Here is an 18,752-nt window from a genome sequence, read left to right as displayed (position 1 = left end):
TGTGATGTTACGTGTATTTAAAGCTGTGGTCTGCTTCAAGTGGTTCTCATCTGGCCGGCTTCTTATTTAGCCTTTATTAGGCCGGCCCCAATTAGCTGCAGCGCTTCGGAGTGGCTTCGTTGAGAAGCTTGGTTGTGAAATGCGTTTTCTTTTTTCTAGGCCGGTCCTTCGTGTTCAATAGCGGCTAACATGCATGTGTCTAGTACAGCAGTCTAGTACAACTTGCCCTAGTTCTAGCGGTGACTCTAAGATGATGCGTTTGCCAAAATTCCCAGGGTACGCCGGTTCGAGACCAATGGTCAACTAAAATATTTTTATATAATATCATAGGGTAGAAAACGACTGCGCGAGCCAACCGGCTCAGCATTACTAGCTAAACAAAACACAACACTAGCATTGTATCACTGCCATCCAGTTATAGTTAATCCGTCTCTCTGAGAAGAGCTCTTCTAGTAACAGATGCCTCTGCAAAAACCTATCTCAATAATGTCATCTTGACTACTCCCAGGGCCCTCCGAGTGGGTTGTCTCATTTTTGGCCCTTCAATTTTGCTCTTCAATTGTATTCGATTATACTCTACCAAACCGAATTAGCTGACGACTCTGAGATTGTACTTCGTGATTTTCGACTGCTGTCTAACTCGGCGACATCCGGCGATCGTCGTGTTGGCTGTCAGAAGGCTGTAATCTCATATATTAGCTTCTTTTAGCGACAGCCACGAACCATACAAACGAAGCTCAGAGGAAGATCTGTCTGCCAAGAGAATTTAATAATGTTTGCCGCTCAATGTTGTGTATAGCAGTTGTAGATCGAGACGCAAACGCCGCCATGTCCTGGCATCTCAATAGAGGACGTTGGCTTTGTAAACGGAGGTTCGCCTTGCCTTACTGGGTCGCGAACAATAGGCCGAAGTTAGCAGTTTGTGTTTTCAATGCGCCACATTTGATTTTTCCACCACGCCGTCTAGGGAATGCCACCAATATTAGTTAGGGAGTTTCTTAGTTCACTAAATACATGTTCAGCTGTGTGTGAGTAACGTGTATTTTCTGTGAATGAACAGGCAGCTAGCTGCATTATATACGCTCCTACCTCGCGATGCAATCCAAATTGCACTAGATTTAGCACAATGGAAACTCGACATTGTGATACCCTTGCTGTGCCGAGTGTCGGGCCCCTAATAATTACCACAATAGGCATTTGTGAGGCAAAATTTCCCCCATTACGTATATAAAATTGCACAAATTACATAAATGTACATATATTGTCTAGCTAGCCAACACATTACGAATTAACGAGAGACGCTGTTGTTACAGCCAGCGCTGGTTCAGTCGATATTTCTGAACGACCCCGGCCAGTTAGAGAGCGAATTGGCCTCGTCGCCACATCCTGACGGACCGAATTGGCACGATGAACAGCGGCGAACCTTGGTGCACGCAGCGGCTTTCTGCGGTAATGTCCACATCACACGGATGTTGCTCCAAAAAGGTAAGCGACAACAAAAAGATATTGAGAGAGGGGAGGGGGGGGGGCAACACAGCTCAAGCGTGATGCCATCAAATGACTCAAACTGAGCTCCTGAATAAACGTAGCGATGCTTGCGCTGGTGCGGTCGGGGTTCAATTGCCTGAGAAAAAGTTAGTACAAAAGAGCAGCAGCGGAGGATTCTATAGATGACGCAGTTCCTTTTCGTTGATTATACCTGTGACGTAGTCTGTATAGCATATTATAGTCGTGTAATTATAGATACGCTTCCACTGTAGATAGGGTAACTGCCCGTAGATGATCAAGGCTTTGCTTTTTAGTCCAGATTGGCTTAACCCGACCGTCATGGTGCCATAATAATCTTATCTACGTGTCAATTATAACAGCCAATTGATAAGTCCTAGCGGTCGCCGTAGTCCTCAAGGGGTACGCGTATCAGTAACCCGTACGAATGATAATGAATAATGAAACAACGCTGGGGCAAAGCGAACGTCTTTGGGTTCGCGTCGATTGAGTTGTACGTGCGTGGTCTAATTCTAAAGAGATTAGGGTAATAGCCGACCGCAAGCACAGTACAGGAAACAGTCTCTGCCGGACGGATGAGTAGAAAAGCGTGTTACGCTCCAACCAGTATACCGCAACACTTGTCGCCTTCTTCTGGATGTTAGTTTGATGCGGCTTTTGGATAATACACCAAATTATTCTGTTCATACAAGAACCGAAGCCTGTGAAGTGACGTAAACGCAGCCCGCGTAAACGGGAAGTCGTTACTTACGATTCGTTGGTGCAATCTAGTGCATCTAGACGAAATTATTTCCGTTAACCCGTTTTGCAGCGCTCTGCCGACCCATCGATTAGCATTTTGTGGGTCATAGCTATTGACTTGAAACGGAAACAACACAAACAGAATATCTGCCAGCCTTCCGAACAGCTCCAATGTCGGCGTAATCATAGACTCCTTAATCATTTCTATAGTCAGCTTTATGACACATAGGCACTTTCTAGGCGTTTTACGTACTCTATTCGTCAATGTTGACGCTAGCCCCAACAAGGGAGCACTTCTTATTTGATCAGTACACACTGCGTGTACACACAGCGTATAGCTATCAACCATAATTATGCAGCCATCTTGCTCGTACAGGTATGTAATAGTTCCAGTCCAGCTATACCAATAGTATCGTATCAACCAACGCAACAGAATCAGCACTAGTGCCTTCACCCGTATGGCCATTTACGACACTCCATCTGATATTCTACTTAATAGCACTACGTAATAGTATTTAATAAGTATGTACAGGTATAGATATTTGTCTGTCATGCGGTTATGTACGTACGAATGTTAGGCACAATGAAACGCCATTAATCGTTCAGATCATTCCAGTGTCGTACATAAACGAACCGCCTCTATTGGACACGCACGTATTTATGGTACTATTAGTTGTGTTCCGTACATTTGTTCGTGAGCAGTGCGACGACATAGTAGTAAAACACTTAGCAAGGACACTTGTTTATTGGGCTGAGGTGTGAAGTCGAAGTGGAACGGGGAGTGGTGGAGTATAGGAGAGAAAAAAACTCTCTCTGCAAAACTCTCTACTTATATCAATATCTAGCCGCTTGTTTATTATATTGTTTTTGTTCCCAGTCCGTTTGTAGGATAGATCTCATGTTTTCATGTCTCAAAGTCATGCTTACACATAGATAATAGTATTCTACTGCTGCTGATCAGTTCCTTAACGTTTACTCATGATTAAGCGTCACGCGGGCACTATTCGTATGTAAGGCATAGTACTATGGGGCACATAGACTGAAAGTATTTAGTCAGTTATTGATTTCGAGATTTTGATCGTTTTTATCGTTACGAGTAGCACGGCGTAAACTTGAATGTCTCGGTGCGTTTCTGAGAGGTCAATCGTACCAGACCATTGCATAGGTAAAATTGCTAACTGGGTATTGTTCTGTTGGAATTTCTGCCACCAATAATGTCCAGCACGCATTGACTTCGCAGGTCTGACATAATCAAAGGCAGTCCTTTTTTTTTTTTCTATGAAAAAAGTTCTGATCTTACCGATATTTTTGTTCTATGTTAATTATGAGCATAATTTAAACTTGTCGAAGGTATACATTTCACTGGTCGAAGAGATATTCCGCCATTGGTACGCTCTTCAGCAAATATCCGGAAAAACCTCGTTCGATTCATCATTAACATTTGGTTAAGGTTAAAGCAAGCATACTATTGTGCATATCAGTCACGCACATCGGCTCCAGCAAGCCCGTGACGGTTTTTCCTAATTAAAATCTAGTGTTTGGCCTAACTCAGATCTGCTTACGCGAAGAGTTTCGATGTCGTATATCGACACTAACAAAGTTTTAGCCCATAATTAGTGGAAGGACACGGCACGGAGTTTGCCTGCGTACTTCGTGGAAATTCTGTGCTTAGATTACTTTTTTTTTATTTCCAGATTTGCATGAACCCAACTAATAGCCACTCTTGTATACCCATTGTGTGCCGCCTTATACCACATTCACTCTGATGTATGTACGTACGTACAAAACATGGACATTGCAAAAACCCCTTTTGATCGTTCGATTGAACTTGTGTTTGGCTCCATACAACCGCATTTTAGTTAAAGCTGCACTAACTTTTTTACGTACACCACGTGCGGCGTCCGAAGCCCCTTTCATTTTCCCGGCAGTAGCCGGCAGAGATCGCCAAGTGCCGAAAGACTTCTGACGCGCCCTCTTGTTCAACCAGTCCTTCGATGGGTGCCCCATTGATTATATTATCATACAATATATATATATATATATATATATATATAGAAAGAAAGAGGCAGAGAGAGTTTTCGTCCACGAGAACGTAAAACGCATACATATATAGATAAATATTGCACTAAATATCTTACAAGTTACACGATAGTTGATGATCCGATAGAAAGCGCTAACTGGCCGCCAGTTCAATGATCACACGACGGCTTGAGCAACGATTGCCATATTTTTCTTGTTTTCACAATGGAATTCACTCAGTAGCGGTCCGGGGTAGCGCCAGTAAGCGAGCCCTTGTGGAGAGCTGATGGTGTTATCTAATAGATATGTCTAACAAAACACATGAGAAGACCGAAATGCCGCTTAGTGGGTAAGTACTATATAGGAAAAAGTAATTTTCCATGGATTATCGTTATCTAATTTTTAATCTAGTCTATTCATCGGGGCTGGTGTTCTGTGTCGTTTATATAACGAGGTTTATTTTTAATGCGGCTAGTTGATGTAGGCCTATTTGGTGTCGGTCGATAACCACGGGTTCGAATCACTAAACATAGATAAAACGTTGACTGAAAGCGGATTTGAAGCCAGAAAAGAAAAAGCCAATTATCTGTATTCATTTGAACGCCTGGCCCGGTCGTTTTCAATTAATTTTTTTTTCGTCCTAGCCCTCTTAGGTATACATACAATGGGAACAATGCATCTATCCCCTCACTACCATATGCTGGCCGTCTGAGGACAAGGTTTGCGCGATCTCCCTTCACCTTTCCCAAGCATTTCCCACTGAAGAATATCATGTCTGAGTACATTCTGCTCTTCCGTTCGTCACAGGCTGTACTGCCTTTTTGAAAAGGTCGTGGCAGGTAATACTCTGGTTAAATGATAGGTCGTGTGCCCCTTTCCGTTGTACGCAATGTTCAGCGGCGCTCCACCGTTCTTTGGAGATAGGATGTTGCCTTATTGTCGGTCTCTGCCGATTGGTGTGTACCGTAGCGAAGCATGCACTGGCATTTACTGAGAGGGACAGTTTATGACAATGAATATAGTATTGGACAAGGTCAACACGTCGAGCATCAACAATACTTCGTGAATCTCAACCTTATCACTGAGTTATCAGCACACGCGATCTTATCAAAACGTGCTTTCAAAATTACTTCCGCCGAAAAACAGCTTATCGAGTCTCGACGTAAAATGCATAAAACAGGGATAATAAAAAAACATACTTGGGTATCCTAATGTGAAATGACTTTTCTAATCTGCATCACAAAACCACGCCTGTCAAAGGGTGAAAAATGTAGCGCTCAGCTTGAGGCATGCACCATATTTCATAGACTGTTCTATCATTATAAGGAAAACACAATAGAAGGTTGAAGAATATGTGAAATCCAACGATCTTGTTGGCATAAAAAATTTGAAAAAAACAAAATTTATTTACTGGTGCCGGCTTGCAGAATGAATTGAAATAATGATTCTTCTCGTCTCGGCTATCCTCTCTGTGTGACCAAGCTCCCAGAATCAGCTGTTCAGCATAGCGTGCAAGATTTACCTCATTACAAAGGATCCGCTTAAATGTTCGCAGCCTAATTTCTCCCTTGATACAGATATGTCCGTGTTGCCCTGGCAAATAGGAATTGCAAAAATAAATATCAATATAACTAATTGTGTATGTTTATAGCTACGACCGCTTATCTTGGCTTGCCACACCTAGCACATTAACTATCTACTCAGTTATTTAATAAATAAATCAAAATAATGATGTAAAATCCTTTAGTTATTTTTTAATCAAACTGCTCCGGGATTCACAGCTAGTCACCTTGTCATCTGCCTTCATATTCACATACCTCAATCACCTAAGCGATAAGCTGCTCATCGGCAAAAACCTTTGTTCATATAAACAACGAGCTAGATTCGATCCGTACAGTCCTGTGGGCCTATGGCCCTGCTTTTCAATAGCATCTCACTAATACAATAGACAACAAACTAATAGGCAATGGGTCACAGCAGCAGCAGCAGCTTGTCTCGTCTCGGCCTTTTTAGCTAGAACAAACCTCGTGAACTGCATGGAGCAGATGTTGTCATGGAAGATCGTATCGCCATGTTTAAACACCGCCGTGTGTGTAGATCTCTAGCAACAGCAGCAGAAGCAGGAACCGCGCGCATTATATAAGCGGTCGGTTGACGTCGAGACCGGGTGTCTTCTATTTGATGCGTGCTTACTTTGGCCTTGTTGTAAGAATCTCGAACATATAGTTGGCAAGCTTAGACACACACTCACGCTGTCATCGTAATGGCTCTGCTATTGGCTATAGGATTTTATTTGGTTTCCTCCCTCCCGGTCTTTCAGCCTTTCGTGCTTACTAGCCTAGTGTTATGTCTTTAGCAACCTTGACATTACAAACTACCTCTTCCTCAGACGTACGCTAACGTATCCAGCTGGATGTATGCGATGCCGTTCTGTCGACACCGTACGGCTCGGTCGAGCCAATGTTATCTATCCAGAGGCCTAGATTTTTCGAGCTTGATGGTTCAGTTACTTCCCAGAGCGGCTCCCGCGTAGGTAAAGAAACAACCGCCCGTGGTGGGTTAATAACAACTGGGGTTATTAGGATATATAATACGTGCATTAGTTGATATTGTCGAGCTTTGCTTGCGGTGCGATAACGAGGTCAATTGGTACATCGAACACTTCTTACAAGCAACCCCCAATACAATAAAAATCAAAATAAGATGATGCAAAAAGAAATGATCGCAGAGTATTTCGACCTTTAATTCCGGCGCATTCTGTCAAGCAATCATGCAGAGGGTTGGTAGTTCACGACCCATAAGATGGCACTATATAAAAGATTCGTGGGTTTTCCGTCAGTTTTTGTATTTATCGCTGGTTTTTATGTAGCAGAAAATGGCGCGCGTTGATATAACAGTACACAACATAGACCGATACGAGTAGAGTTAACTGGTAGAGAAATCTTCGTTACATGAGAACCGCTACGGCGACAGCTATATATATATACATAATGGAGTGATGAAAAAGAACAGCAATTGTACACAATTCAGTCTTGTTCCTTTAGTTACAAGATTAATAACCTAAATATAGATCTATTTGGCTGTGCAATGTAATATAAAAAGCACAAGCAACATTCACTGCTAATCTGAATTTCGTTTCATTTTCGTGTGCTTAACTTCGTCTTCCATGCTGGCCGTTACCGCTGCCGTTTTATGTACGATTCTTGCTTGGGTCTGCACAACTAATTTCTAGGTGCGCGGGTCAATGCGAAGGACGTATTTTGGATTACGCCCCTACACCGAGTCTGCTGTCGTGAAGAAGTCCCGGGTGCGCGTGAGGAGGAGGCTCTCAAGCCAGACCTGATGCAAGGCCTTGATGTTGACAGACCCTTACCGCCTAATCGGCGAATTCTTTCAGGAGGAAACTTTCCTAGTCCGTATAAGGAGCCCCAACCCCTTGTGACGATCAGTCATTTTACCAATGGGGCAACATCGGTATCGACACCAATTTCTGCGTCAAACGTTGTCGCTGGATCATCTACTGCCGTCATCAACGGCAACGCTAGTTATAATCATGGTAAGAACGCACTGCGGTGATTTGCTCATGACTTGGCAGTTTCATTCCTCCTAAATATCTGAGGTGTGTAGATGGAGACATTTCAACATTTAAAGAAAACGAGAATAAGAAAGGCCGATTAATAATAATAATATCAGGGATCCTTTGATTAAAGAAACTTAGACAGGTCCCAACTTAAGATCTAGATAACTCCGCAGCGACAAGGGAACTTGCTGATAGAGACAGGAGATAAGTTAGGGTAACTTCAAGCGTTTGTCCGCGGTATAACGATTAGAAAAGACTACTCACATGCAGTACATTTGGGGTACATTAAAAAGTATTACATTTCTTTTCCACGTCCAACCATGTTTGTAGCGTTAGGTTTCCGTGCTTGCAGACCAAGAATAAATTTTAGCTGACAAAGCTTGGTCTGAAAGGTAGAGAAACCTCAAAAAATTCAGCATTCTTCGCAGCACCTTCGCTGACAATTGCTTTACTTACTTACGTTCGATGTGAGCTATTTAATGATTGGCTTGACGTCGCAAGCACTCCAAAGACGGGGTCGAAAAATAACGTATTTTAAAACCGAGCACTTGTGTGCCTTTCAGGTCATGTCAGTTCTTTGGCATTGACTTGGCCTCTCGGTCCTGTAGTTTGATAAGGCTAACAGCTGACGGTGGGCAAAGCTACTCAAAATATCAAATGGCCTTCATTTGCTAGCTACGACGTACGTTCCTTGCCCAGTACGCCACCGGAAATTGACTATGCCTTAGAATTGCATATGTGGGTACACTTTGCATGGGACTTGTTGGCTGAAGATATGTGAGCAGACTTGTAATATACCTAAGCGTGATCGCTTGTAAACGCCCGTCGTTCGTATAAAGTGTACTAACGTAATTATATGGGAGAAAAGGTCTTTCAGCTTGTATGCGGTTACAGACTCGATGTAAGTCCTGCCAGAAAGGCAAATATGTAGGGGTGAATACAAGGAGTTATTTAGTGCTTTACAACGAATAATATCAGTGCTATAATTACTAAGCGTTATGCTCTTAAAAAGATGTCGTTGTTTTACTAACTGTCGAAATACAAAAACTGTAATCCAGTCGACATGTCGTGAGCTATACAATAGCATCTTGAGATAGAGATATTCGACCTGGTATTTGATAGAAAGGTAACTTAAAGAAATTGTATCGGTGTTCAAATTTGTCCGCCAGATCAAGCCTTGCTCGATTGGATTCTGGGTAATGTACCTGACCAGTGCGGAGTGAACACTTCAGTTGATCCACACAACCCACTGCTGAACGCCGGGGCAATGCTTACGACTTTGTCGTCAGCGTCCTCACTGCCGCCGAACGGGCGAACAGATCTCGGAGTTACAACCAACCCACCAATGTCATCTTCATGGTCAGCAACGAAAAGCAACGGCAGCAATGAATGGTATAATAATTGCGGCTTACCGAATTCGTCACGCAACGAAAATTCGATCGTCGGTCTAGTTCGTTGTAATTCACACTCGTTCCAGTCGCATCCCTTAGCATCGGCCACCACCTTCCAAACGCTCAATTTGGCCGGTCTTGACGACGAGGAAGACTGGCCCGATTACGGCGAAACGTGCCGAGTACTGCTCGAGGCTGGTGCCGACGTTAGCGCTAGAGATAAACTGTGGCAAACACCTCTTCATGTGGCGGCAGCAAACAACGCATTGACATGCGCCCAAGCGATTCTCGCTCACCAGGAACGGCGACAGGCCGCCACGAACGGGTCAGCTCATTTGAAATTTAACTTTCTCGACATATCGGACAAGTTCGGTCGGACGTGCCTACACCACGCCGTATTCAACGGACACGTGCAAATGGCGAAACTTCTGCTCGATCACGGCGCCAGCCCGGATATTCTCGATAAGAAACAGCGGCGTCCCGCACACTATGCAGCCTTTCTTGGGCACGCCGATCTTCTACGCCTGCTTGCGCAACATGGCGCCCAACTTGAGGTGTTCGACCAGGATCGGCTCACGCCGTTACATGCGGCCTGCGCCGGGGGACGGCCTGGCGCAGTTCAAGCGCTGTTGGCAATGGGGGCTCGCCTCGACGTGCCCGACGGCCGAGGTAACACGGGTTTACATATATGTTCGCTCAATGGGAAGTCCGAAGTTGCATCGTGCTTAATCGCGGCCAGAGCGCCCGTATCAGCCAAAAACGCGCTAGGTAAGTTTGGCTATTCTGTTCTTGAGGTACGTGAGCGAAGATGTGCTTATAATCGGCTGATTTGAAATTCCGACCAGCTGGGTAGCTTTCTCAGCAAATGTATAAGTGGTCAAATCGTGCAGACCTATTGGTTTGTACATTATCATGTGGAAATGCAAAGTTCTTCGCAGTATCTTCGATTGGTTTCTTCTTATTTACGTCGTATTTGTCAGCATCTCTAATGTGAACACTGTTTTGCTATGTTCTCGGCTTGAGCTCGCCTAATTTCGTCTGTGTTGCACGGCTTTTCTGTTTGCCCTACATTACAGGCTATACGCCACTTCATTACGCAGCAGCCTCCACTCACGGAGGGACGTGCGTTGAGCTGTTGCTGGCGATGGGCGCTTTAGTCAATGCCAAAAGCGGATCCGGACGAACGCCACTTCACATGAGTGCCATCCACGGGAGGGTCACAAGGGCCCAAAACCTCATTAATGCCGGAGCTCAACTCAACACGGCTGATCGGTGAGAGACGAGGGACATCTCGAAATAGTTTTAGCATTTGGAACAGGAATGGGCATTCAGAACGAGGTCGTGCCCATAAACTTATCTATGTGAAATTAAATTTTCGGTATTTCTATACGTGTAAAAAGTACGGTTAAGCCAGGCGTTTGATTGTAAACGATTCTCATATTTTTTAACGAAAGAGTCGTTGCTAAAAGGTCATTAGATGGTGTGTAAAGCTCGTGGAATAAAAACAGTCCAATAGCTTGTTATCCTTCATGGCTTGTTGTATCCATCAGTCCAATATCCTTGTTATCTAATCGGTCCACATTTACGCTCACGCACAGACGACCTTTAGCCGTTTATCTATGCATATTTAGTGTTCTGCGTTTTTTTTTTACCTCAATGTTATTACTAGAGCCGATTTGCTCAAATCGCTCGACAAAATCTGACAACGACCGACGACTAAGAAATAAACAGAGAATGGCTAAAGCGACATTATAAATCAGTCCGGTCGCCACGACCGTGGCAAGCTACTGGATATATTTATGCGTGGTTATTTTCTTCGGAACAGCGCATGACCTTATAACAAAGGTAGCCAGAGTTACACTGACTGTTTGACGTCAGCAACTCATCTATGACAGGCTGCCTGACATCAAGGCACGGTTTTGGTGTCGTCCCATAGTCAACAATTATCAGCCGCGCGTGATTTAGGCCGATTTGCTCCAGCCAAATGGTAGACAGGTGAATGTTTCAAACTTTACACCTGCCCCAGCAACACAGACAAGTGCTCAAAGCATAAAAGAAGGTTTGTCTATTCCCGCTTCTATGTCAATAGACAAACACGTTATCATTACACTATCACAGTAACTATCAGACTACACTGTATCGTTTCAGGAAAAAAACTCATACCCTCGTAGCGTTGCTGCACTACTTTTAGCAGTTGTTGTTTATTTCTTTCTAGTTATTTCCACCTTTGGCGGTTAGAGCACACAAAAGATACCCACTCGTAGCATTAACATGACTTATTTAATTGCTAAAACCGTGCTTTATAGGTATTTAACATTAACTATATGCTGACGTTGATCATGAAACAGAATAGAAAAAAAAAAAGGTAGAAACCTAGAAGTTATGGAAGTGAATTATACGAACCACGACCACATATGCTGTTAGCATATAGGCGGTTTAGCTTCGCTGGGACGTTGAGTCTATACTGAACTGGTTAATCGAGAAAAGCTCGTCAATACAACTTATGCAAACAGTATGAGATTTTTATGGAAGTTTGCAAATAAATCACTCGTTAACGAACTCTATTGGGTCTGCTCATAATACTGCAGCTATTGCCATTGATCTGCTATTGATTTTGTGGTATTTTTGCGTTCAATATCGTTTCATACAGACATGGTCTTACCACGTTACACATCGCCGCTCGGTACGGCCACGAGTTGCTGGTCCAATGCCTTTTAAATCGGGGTGCTCAGGCGAGTCACACGGCTCGTGACGGAAGCAGTGCGCTGCATCTGGCAGCGCTTTATGGTCATTCCGGCGTTTGCCATAAGGTATGACATATCTATGTAGGTCAATTATTGTCCTAACACTAATTAATTAGGTATAGTTAAAATGTGAACAGGAACAGCTGAAAGGGAAGAGAACTTGTCTTCTTCTAAAATTAGTTTTTAGTTGTTGGAATAGCTTCTAGTAGTATGTTGGAAACAGATTCTGAGTGTGGCCTGCTTTTTGCATCTTTCAGCTGGTGGCCGGAGGTGCCGATATTTTGGGACGAGACAACGCAGGCCGGACGGCAATCCACTGCGCGGCATTTGCCGGAAACCTGGAGCTGGTTTCCGAATTTTATAACTTCCTCGGGGAGCAAAAGGTCACTAAAAGTCTGTCCTATGATGTCATAGTCGACTCGAACGGTTAGTTTTATTAGCGTGTTAATATGAAAATGAATGATATTGAAAAATCGTTGCAATTCAAAAATATTCCTTTTTCTTTATTCGTTTTTACATAATGGTGAATTCGATTAAAAGATGTAGGGCACTGTACATTTTCTATTTAGAGATTTCTTCACTTTTATTATGAAATTATCAAATATTTTTTAGCAGTGTTTTATTCTCTATATGTATGTATGTGTATATATATATATATATATATATATATATATATATATATATATAGGACAAAAGTTTTTCAAAAAAAATAATCATAAATAGTCACTTAACAGATAGGTTTTATCTTACATATGTTAGGTTAGCAGAAGATGTACAAGCGACTGCGATGAAGACCTTTCAATTGTTCCAATAAGCATTACAAAATTTTTCAATTATTAATCTATCTTGTCCAGGACGCACCCCTCTACATTACGCCGTGGCAAATCGGCAACAGCATCGTGATGTTAACTTACTGGCATATCTCAGCCACCGTTCGCCTCTCGACGCTGGACGTCCCGATGTGGACGGGCGCACTCCGCTCCATCTAGCCTGCGCCCTCCAGGACGATCTATACGTTAACTTTTTTCTTGGACTGCTCAAAGCTGACGAATGGTGTAAACTTCTAGACGTCTCAGGTGCAGGCCCACTTCATTATGCGGCCCACGCCGGAAACGACATGGCGCTCAAGACGGTACGTTCATGTCATCTTTTAGATCTCGAATTCAAAGTAGCAGTAGCAGATCTTCTACTAAAAAAATGCTACTAACATGCATAGGAACGCTAATTGAGTTTGCACTGTCGCAAAAACAATGCTAACTTACGAAGATGTGTTCAGCGCACTTTGCGCTCCGACACCCGCATAGAAGATGCAATAGCACGAGAACAGGGGCTAATATAGGTGACATCACTTGACCGTTGCCATTATTTTAAAGTATCGAATTTGTTCGTATATGCTCACAGTCGTTTTCTAATTTTAATATTACAGATTTTAAGCTAGATTTTATGCTAACCTTGCCCACCCGGAGAATATCGTTTCGCCATTTATTCCTTCAAGGAACGAAAGAGCAGATACAGTAATTTGGGTGTGTCACAGTTAGTAACGTTCTTACGTAGTAAGCACAATCATTTGGATGCGATGAACTCAGAACTTTAGGATTAAAAAACTCTCGAAGGATAGAGCCAAAAAACGAGTTATGTAATATATACAAGCATATATGTTTGGCAATTGATGTGGGTGAGCGCCCTAGGAGAGGCTCAAGTACAGGTAGGTCTGTCTATATTCTCTATAACGGTCATATATAAGTGGTCACGGAAAAGTGTATTAACAAGCTGTAGCAGCTATGGGTGCTAAGGATTAGCAAACGGATAATCTCTCCCGCTATGCCTCCCATATGACTATAACATAGATAAATACACCAGCGCTCATTTCGATATCACAGGACTGCAGGATATCCCTTTTTGCACTGCTGCTTCCATAATACCTCATCGGGTTACATGACTCCTGTGTGGAAGGTAGCAAACGAAGGACGAAGGCAGATTTCAGATATTTTTCTTCAGGTGCCTCTAGTATCGACGACCATTACGCATTTTGCTTCATCAAGTTTCATTCACTATTCGAAAGTGGTCTCCGGAAAATGCTATTATGCTAACTGATACGGTCGTTCATGAACAAAAGGAAATCTGCGGTTTACATTAAATGTGGGTGCATCGAACTTCTAGAACTTCAAACTTTCGGTTCCTATTGGTGCTTTCGATTTGAGCGGGTATTCGATCTGTCGACAAAAGCAAATGCCGTAATCCGTTCGCGTGACATGGTCCGATATTTGTCAAGTACTTCGTCAAGGACATCCAGGATGTTTCATAATGCTTGCTCTCTCAGTTGTCCTGTTTCCCAGGTGCTTTCCCAAGACGATAATATTATGTGCTTTTTATTTTCTTTTTGTCATTGTAGATTCTTTCCCAACTATCGAATGATGATATTCGTACAATCATAGGTTGCCCTCCCATGGCTCCGACACAAAGGCTTTCGCCCGTGGAGTTAGCAGCTCGCAGTGGTCATCTTGAGTGTCTTCGCTTGCTCCTGGAATACGCTAGCCAGTGCGAGGAGGATAATGATGAACACGGTCGAGGGTCAGCTGCGCAGTCCTCAGCGTCGTCCGCTCAAAGGCCGGATCTTGCTCTAATAATTGCTGCTAGACACAATCGGTAGGAAGTTGTTGCAACAGTATGACCAGAAGAACAGAGCAACTGAGTAGGAAATTCTATAGTGCTCAGCCGCACATGCATAATTAGATTAAATAGGTGGTAGTTTCAGGCTGAGAAGAGATGAACTAGCATCACCAAGCTGCTTTAACAATGGTAATCATTATTGCTCGGATTAAGACACGCGTTTATTCCCGGCATTAGTAATATTAAAACATGATTGTGAATGGAACTACTGTACAATTTGAATGCGACTGTTTCCTCAGGGAGGATTGCCTGTTATATCTGCTCAACTGCGGCCTGTACGATGTGAACGTTAGCGATCGACGGGGTCGCACTCCGCTAATGCACGCGGCTATGCGGTCGTCAAGTCAAACAATTCGCGCCCTATTAGAGCAAGGCGCCGATGTTCGGATGCGTGACAACCGGGGCCTTGGTGTACTTCACTATGCGTTCAACAATCCGGAAGCGACTCGCGAGTTGTTGGAATCCGGGGCTCCGATCCTCACTAAGGTAAAGGTGCCGTGCAAGAGTCCACTTCACCTGGCCGCACTTACTGGCAATGCAAAGGTTTTGCAAGCTCTGGCTGAGGCTCTACAGGCAGAACTAGCCACAGACTCGATGACGGCCAGCGTGACCGCTGCCAACGGTTTGTCTTTCGGTGGGCGTCGGTCGCTCTTGGCATTACGAGACCCTCAGGGTTATTCAGTTCTTCATTATGCCTGTTATTCAGGAAATCGCGAGTGTGTCACATTATTGTTGCGTCTGGCTGAGGAGGAGATGAGCGAGGACGCAGAGATGCACGTCGCCCCGCGAGCACACTTCAGTGAACTTCACTGTGCAGCGTGAGTACATTGTTTGTTGTATTGCTGGGTCGACGGTTTTCAGTGCCACGTAGGCACTGCATCTTATTTGTGGTAGACTTTCTTAACGATCACTCGGTCTTCCCAGAAAAGTCTTTTATTGAAGTGATTCGAAATAAGTTGATCTTATCCTGTTAGAAAACTCAGCTACATCCCTGTTCTTATTCTAGAAATTCTAGAAAAAAATATTTGTTCATCGGACGAAAAGTTAGGGATCAACTCTATAAAAAATAATATCGGGTAGTAAACATCCAAATGAAAGTGTTGTACTTGATACCTATAATTAAGTATGTCTAGATACCAGCTTGGTTAATATATGTAAGTATCATCTTAATAAAAGCAGCAGAAGAAATAAAACTAGGTAAGTTCTTTCGAACGTGTCACTACAGGGGCCACCTTAACGGTGTATCATTATTGGAATCATTGATCAAACTGCTCGGAGGGCAGTCGGTCCATGCCCGAGACGCCAGAGGACGCACTGCATTACATGTGGCTGCTATTCGGGGAGTGTCGAGGAACTGCGACGCCCTAATAGCACGCGGTGCCCGTGTCGACGAACGAGATAACCTTGCCTGTACACCGTTGATACTCGCTGCCCAAAATGGACAGTGTAATGTAATCGGTAAGTTCCTCTGGCCGTCGAGGCAACCCTTTATATATCAGTACATTAAACATTGCTCACGAAGTATGAAGCTTATAGATCAATTCAAATGAAACTAAGCAATAGAGTAGCGTGATTGAAAAACCTTCTCTGTTGCTAACAAGTAAGAACTGGGTATTTTTTCACAGAACTTTTGTTATCCCGGGGTGCTGACCCGTTAGCCCAGGACTGTAAAGGCGCAACGGCGCTTCATCGGGCTTGCTTGGCTCATCAAGAAGCCGTAGTGCAATTGTTACTTGATAGACCCCACACGATAACCGCTTTGATACAGGCCGATTCAGCTGGTCTTGGCACGCTAGTCAATTTGGCAGATAATGAGGGCCGGACGCCCTTGCATCTGGCCGCTCGCAACGGCCTTGTGTCCGCCACCCAGCTGCTCATTCAGAATGGGGCTGACGTTACAGCCAAGGATCGATTCGGTAAGAGCATTTCGTTTGCAGTAAACAAAAGTACAGCTATCGACTGCGGGCACATATCAAATGGTAATAAAAATATTCCTCGAATAATTGTATACCCTATTATTATAACTCCTTGTAACTCCTTACACGCCAGCTGTACGCTTGCCAACCCGCTATCATATTTTTTAACCTATTATTTATCACAATGTCAACGGTGGATCATTGCCAGTAGATATTTTTGTAAAACAATTATTGTGTTCTTATTTGAAAATAATTAATGTATACACCCCATTTTCTCTGCGTTTTATGGGTTCAATTTACAACACTTTCTTGTGCCTGCGTACCTTGCGATTTCCTAGGCCACACACCGGCATTGTGCTGCGCGACTAACGCTCAAGTTGCACGTTGTCTTAAGCTCATCCTCGACGTATCACCTTTGGCCTTTGCTGCCGGGACGGTTACGGGGCCCTCGGCCTGTCCAGATATGCCCAGTCCACCACTCAGTGAGGAGGAAGAGGAGAATTTTACCCACTAGTCGCAAAAAGCAAACACTTTAAAAACAGGATCAGCGTCTTTAATCAGCGTTATATGTATAATTTTCTTCAAGGACAACATTATAGACTATTCATCACGACGACAATTGCCCACAATCTATCGACTGCAACCTAAACAGAATCCTCCCTGGAAAACGGAACCAAGGGTACGGCGTTATAAATGAGCAAAATTGTACCTAAAACATTGACACGTATAACCGGCGCAATCTTAAGCATCCAGGGCTGTGCACGTCTCGAGACGAACTTCCCGCTGTTTTGCTTTGAATGTAATCGATGGGCCAAGGGTGCGTCGATTCAGATTTCTGGATATTTTTTCATTGATAACAGTGAGAATAATAAAAATAGCAAGAGAAATAAAGCAAAACCTAAAAAAACGATTTTATAAAACGGGCCACATTTTTAACAAGAAATGATTTGTGGTTACTGGTTTAAATATCATAGATTGATCGGTGACCGAGTTTCGAGTGGGGAAACTGTTTAACACAAACGGCTTCGGGTCCAGAGCCCTCAGGAAGCTATGCGTAATCAGTCAAATGAACGAATTACTGTAACATGTACGTGGGAACGTGTGTCGCGTGTTACCATGGCCCTTCTGAGTTCCGAGGCGCTCTTAATCTACTAAAGGTCTGTTCTTTTTAATGATGCACAGGAAATTCATCAGCGCAATGCTGAGCGGACGAGTGTAAAAAGGTGATAATGTTTTTCTTGTCAGTCGAGTGTGAAATGCTTCTTATGTGTTAAACAATCAGATGCGTTTTTCAATTGCGTATCGGATGATCGCTACCACTTCACTGCTTCTACAGCTGGCATAGTATGTCCATGATGTATAAGTTAGGAACGCGTCGACTTTGCCTGGCTATACAGAAGCTCAGTACTGATCCACCTAGCAGCTACTACGATTATCCTTATACACCATGGACACCCACGTAACCATTGAATCTATCAAATAATAGCCTCGTATGCCAGTCCGTCCCGCATAAGCAACGAAACAAATACACACACATCTCTACATAAACAGAAGAAAAATCGAACAAGCCATTCAACTTCTCGAGACGGCTACAAAAGTTACCCCCTTTTTCATAGAACCATTGATCCTGGGTGGAAAATGGCGCGATCCGTCGTGACCTCGGCGCGATTACGCAAAATTTACTATGACAGTGCACCAAGGAACGATACACGAACACTGACGGCTGTTACCGAATTCGTATTTAATAAGGTCGGCGTTGTTTAATACGGTCCTTATTATTAGCGTAGACGACGCCTGTGACGCTTATTATTAACTTGTTCAATGGATCTACCCGCGCCAAATGACAACGACAGCAGCTGTGAGTGCTGCAGTAATGTTGACGTCAAAAATGTCTCTCTTACGATAACGAACGAAAAATGCTCCTAAAAAGTCTAATAAACAATAGATGTTACAGCAAAGGGGATGAGCACCAAAAAAGAAAGTTTCCGTCTTGTCACAACTGCACGTTCGTTGTTAAGTCGTACAGACGGGCAGGTGGCGACCGAGATAGTTTGCATCTGTGAAGCCACTTGTGACGACACATCCTTAAACTTATGCATGTACATGCACTAACTAAGGTTATACGATTACTGTGTATATCATAATTATTTCACTATAACTGTGGTGTCTATATATATATATATAT

General features: G+C 43.5%; 1 protein-coding gene across 2 annotated transcripts in view; it reads left to right on the top strand.

Moving 5' to 3' along the window:
* Positions 1–18,752, top strand: part of LOC111266141 (uncharacterized) — a 53,605-nt gene that overhangs the window by 24,889 nt on the left and 9,964 nt on the right. For both annotated transcript variants that reach the window (XM_022843339.2, XM_022843338.2), the window contains exons 2-13: positions 1,314–1,485; positions 7,499–7,822; positions 9,016–10,005; positions 10,314–10,509; positions 11,888–12,047; positions 12,239–12,407; positions 12,836–13,113; positions 14,374–14,627; positions 14,891–15,469; positions 15,877–16,109; positions 16,277–16,567; positions 16,906–17,724. In XM_022843339.2, coding sequence (XP_022699074.1) covers positions 1,314–1,485; positions 7,499–7,822; positions 9,016–10,005; positions 10,314–10,509; positions 11,888–12,047; positions 12,239–12,407; positions 12,836–13,113; positions 14,374–14,627; positions 14,891–15,469; positions 15,877–16,109; positions 16,277–16,567; positions 16,906–17,081 — 3,822 coding nt within the window. In that variant the 3' untranslated portion in view covers positions 17,082–17,724. The remainder of the gene's footprint in view (positions 1–1,313; positions 1,486–7,498; positions 7,823–9,015; positions 10,006–10,313; positions 10,510–11,887; positions 12,048–12,238; positions 12,408–12,835; positions 13,114–14,373; positions 14,628–14,890; positions 15,470–15,876; positions 16,110–16,276; positions 16,568–16,905; positions 17,725–18,752) is intronic.

Source organism: Varroa jacobsoni, unplaced genomic scaffold, assembly GCF_002532875.2.
Source record: "Varroa jacobsoni isolate VJ856 unplaced genomic scaffold, vjacob_1.0 scaffold_1058, whole genome shotgun sequence".
Taxonomy (NCBI): domain Eukaryota; kingdom Metazoa; phylum Arthropoda; class Arachnida; order Mesostigmata; family Varroidae; genus Varroa; species Varroa jacobsoni.
This window is presented reverse-complemented; position numbering and strand designations above follow the sequence as displayed.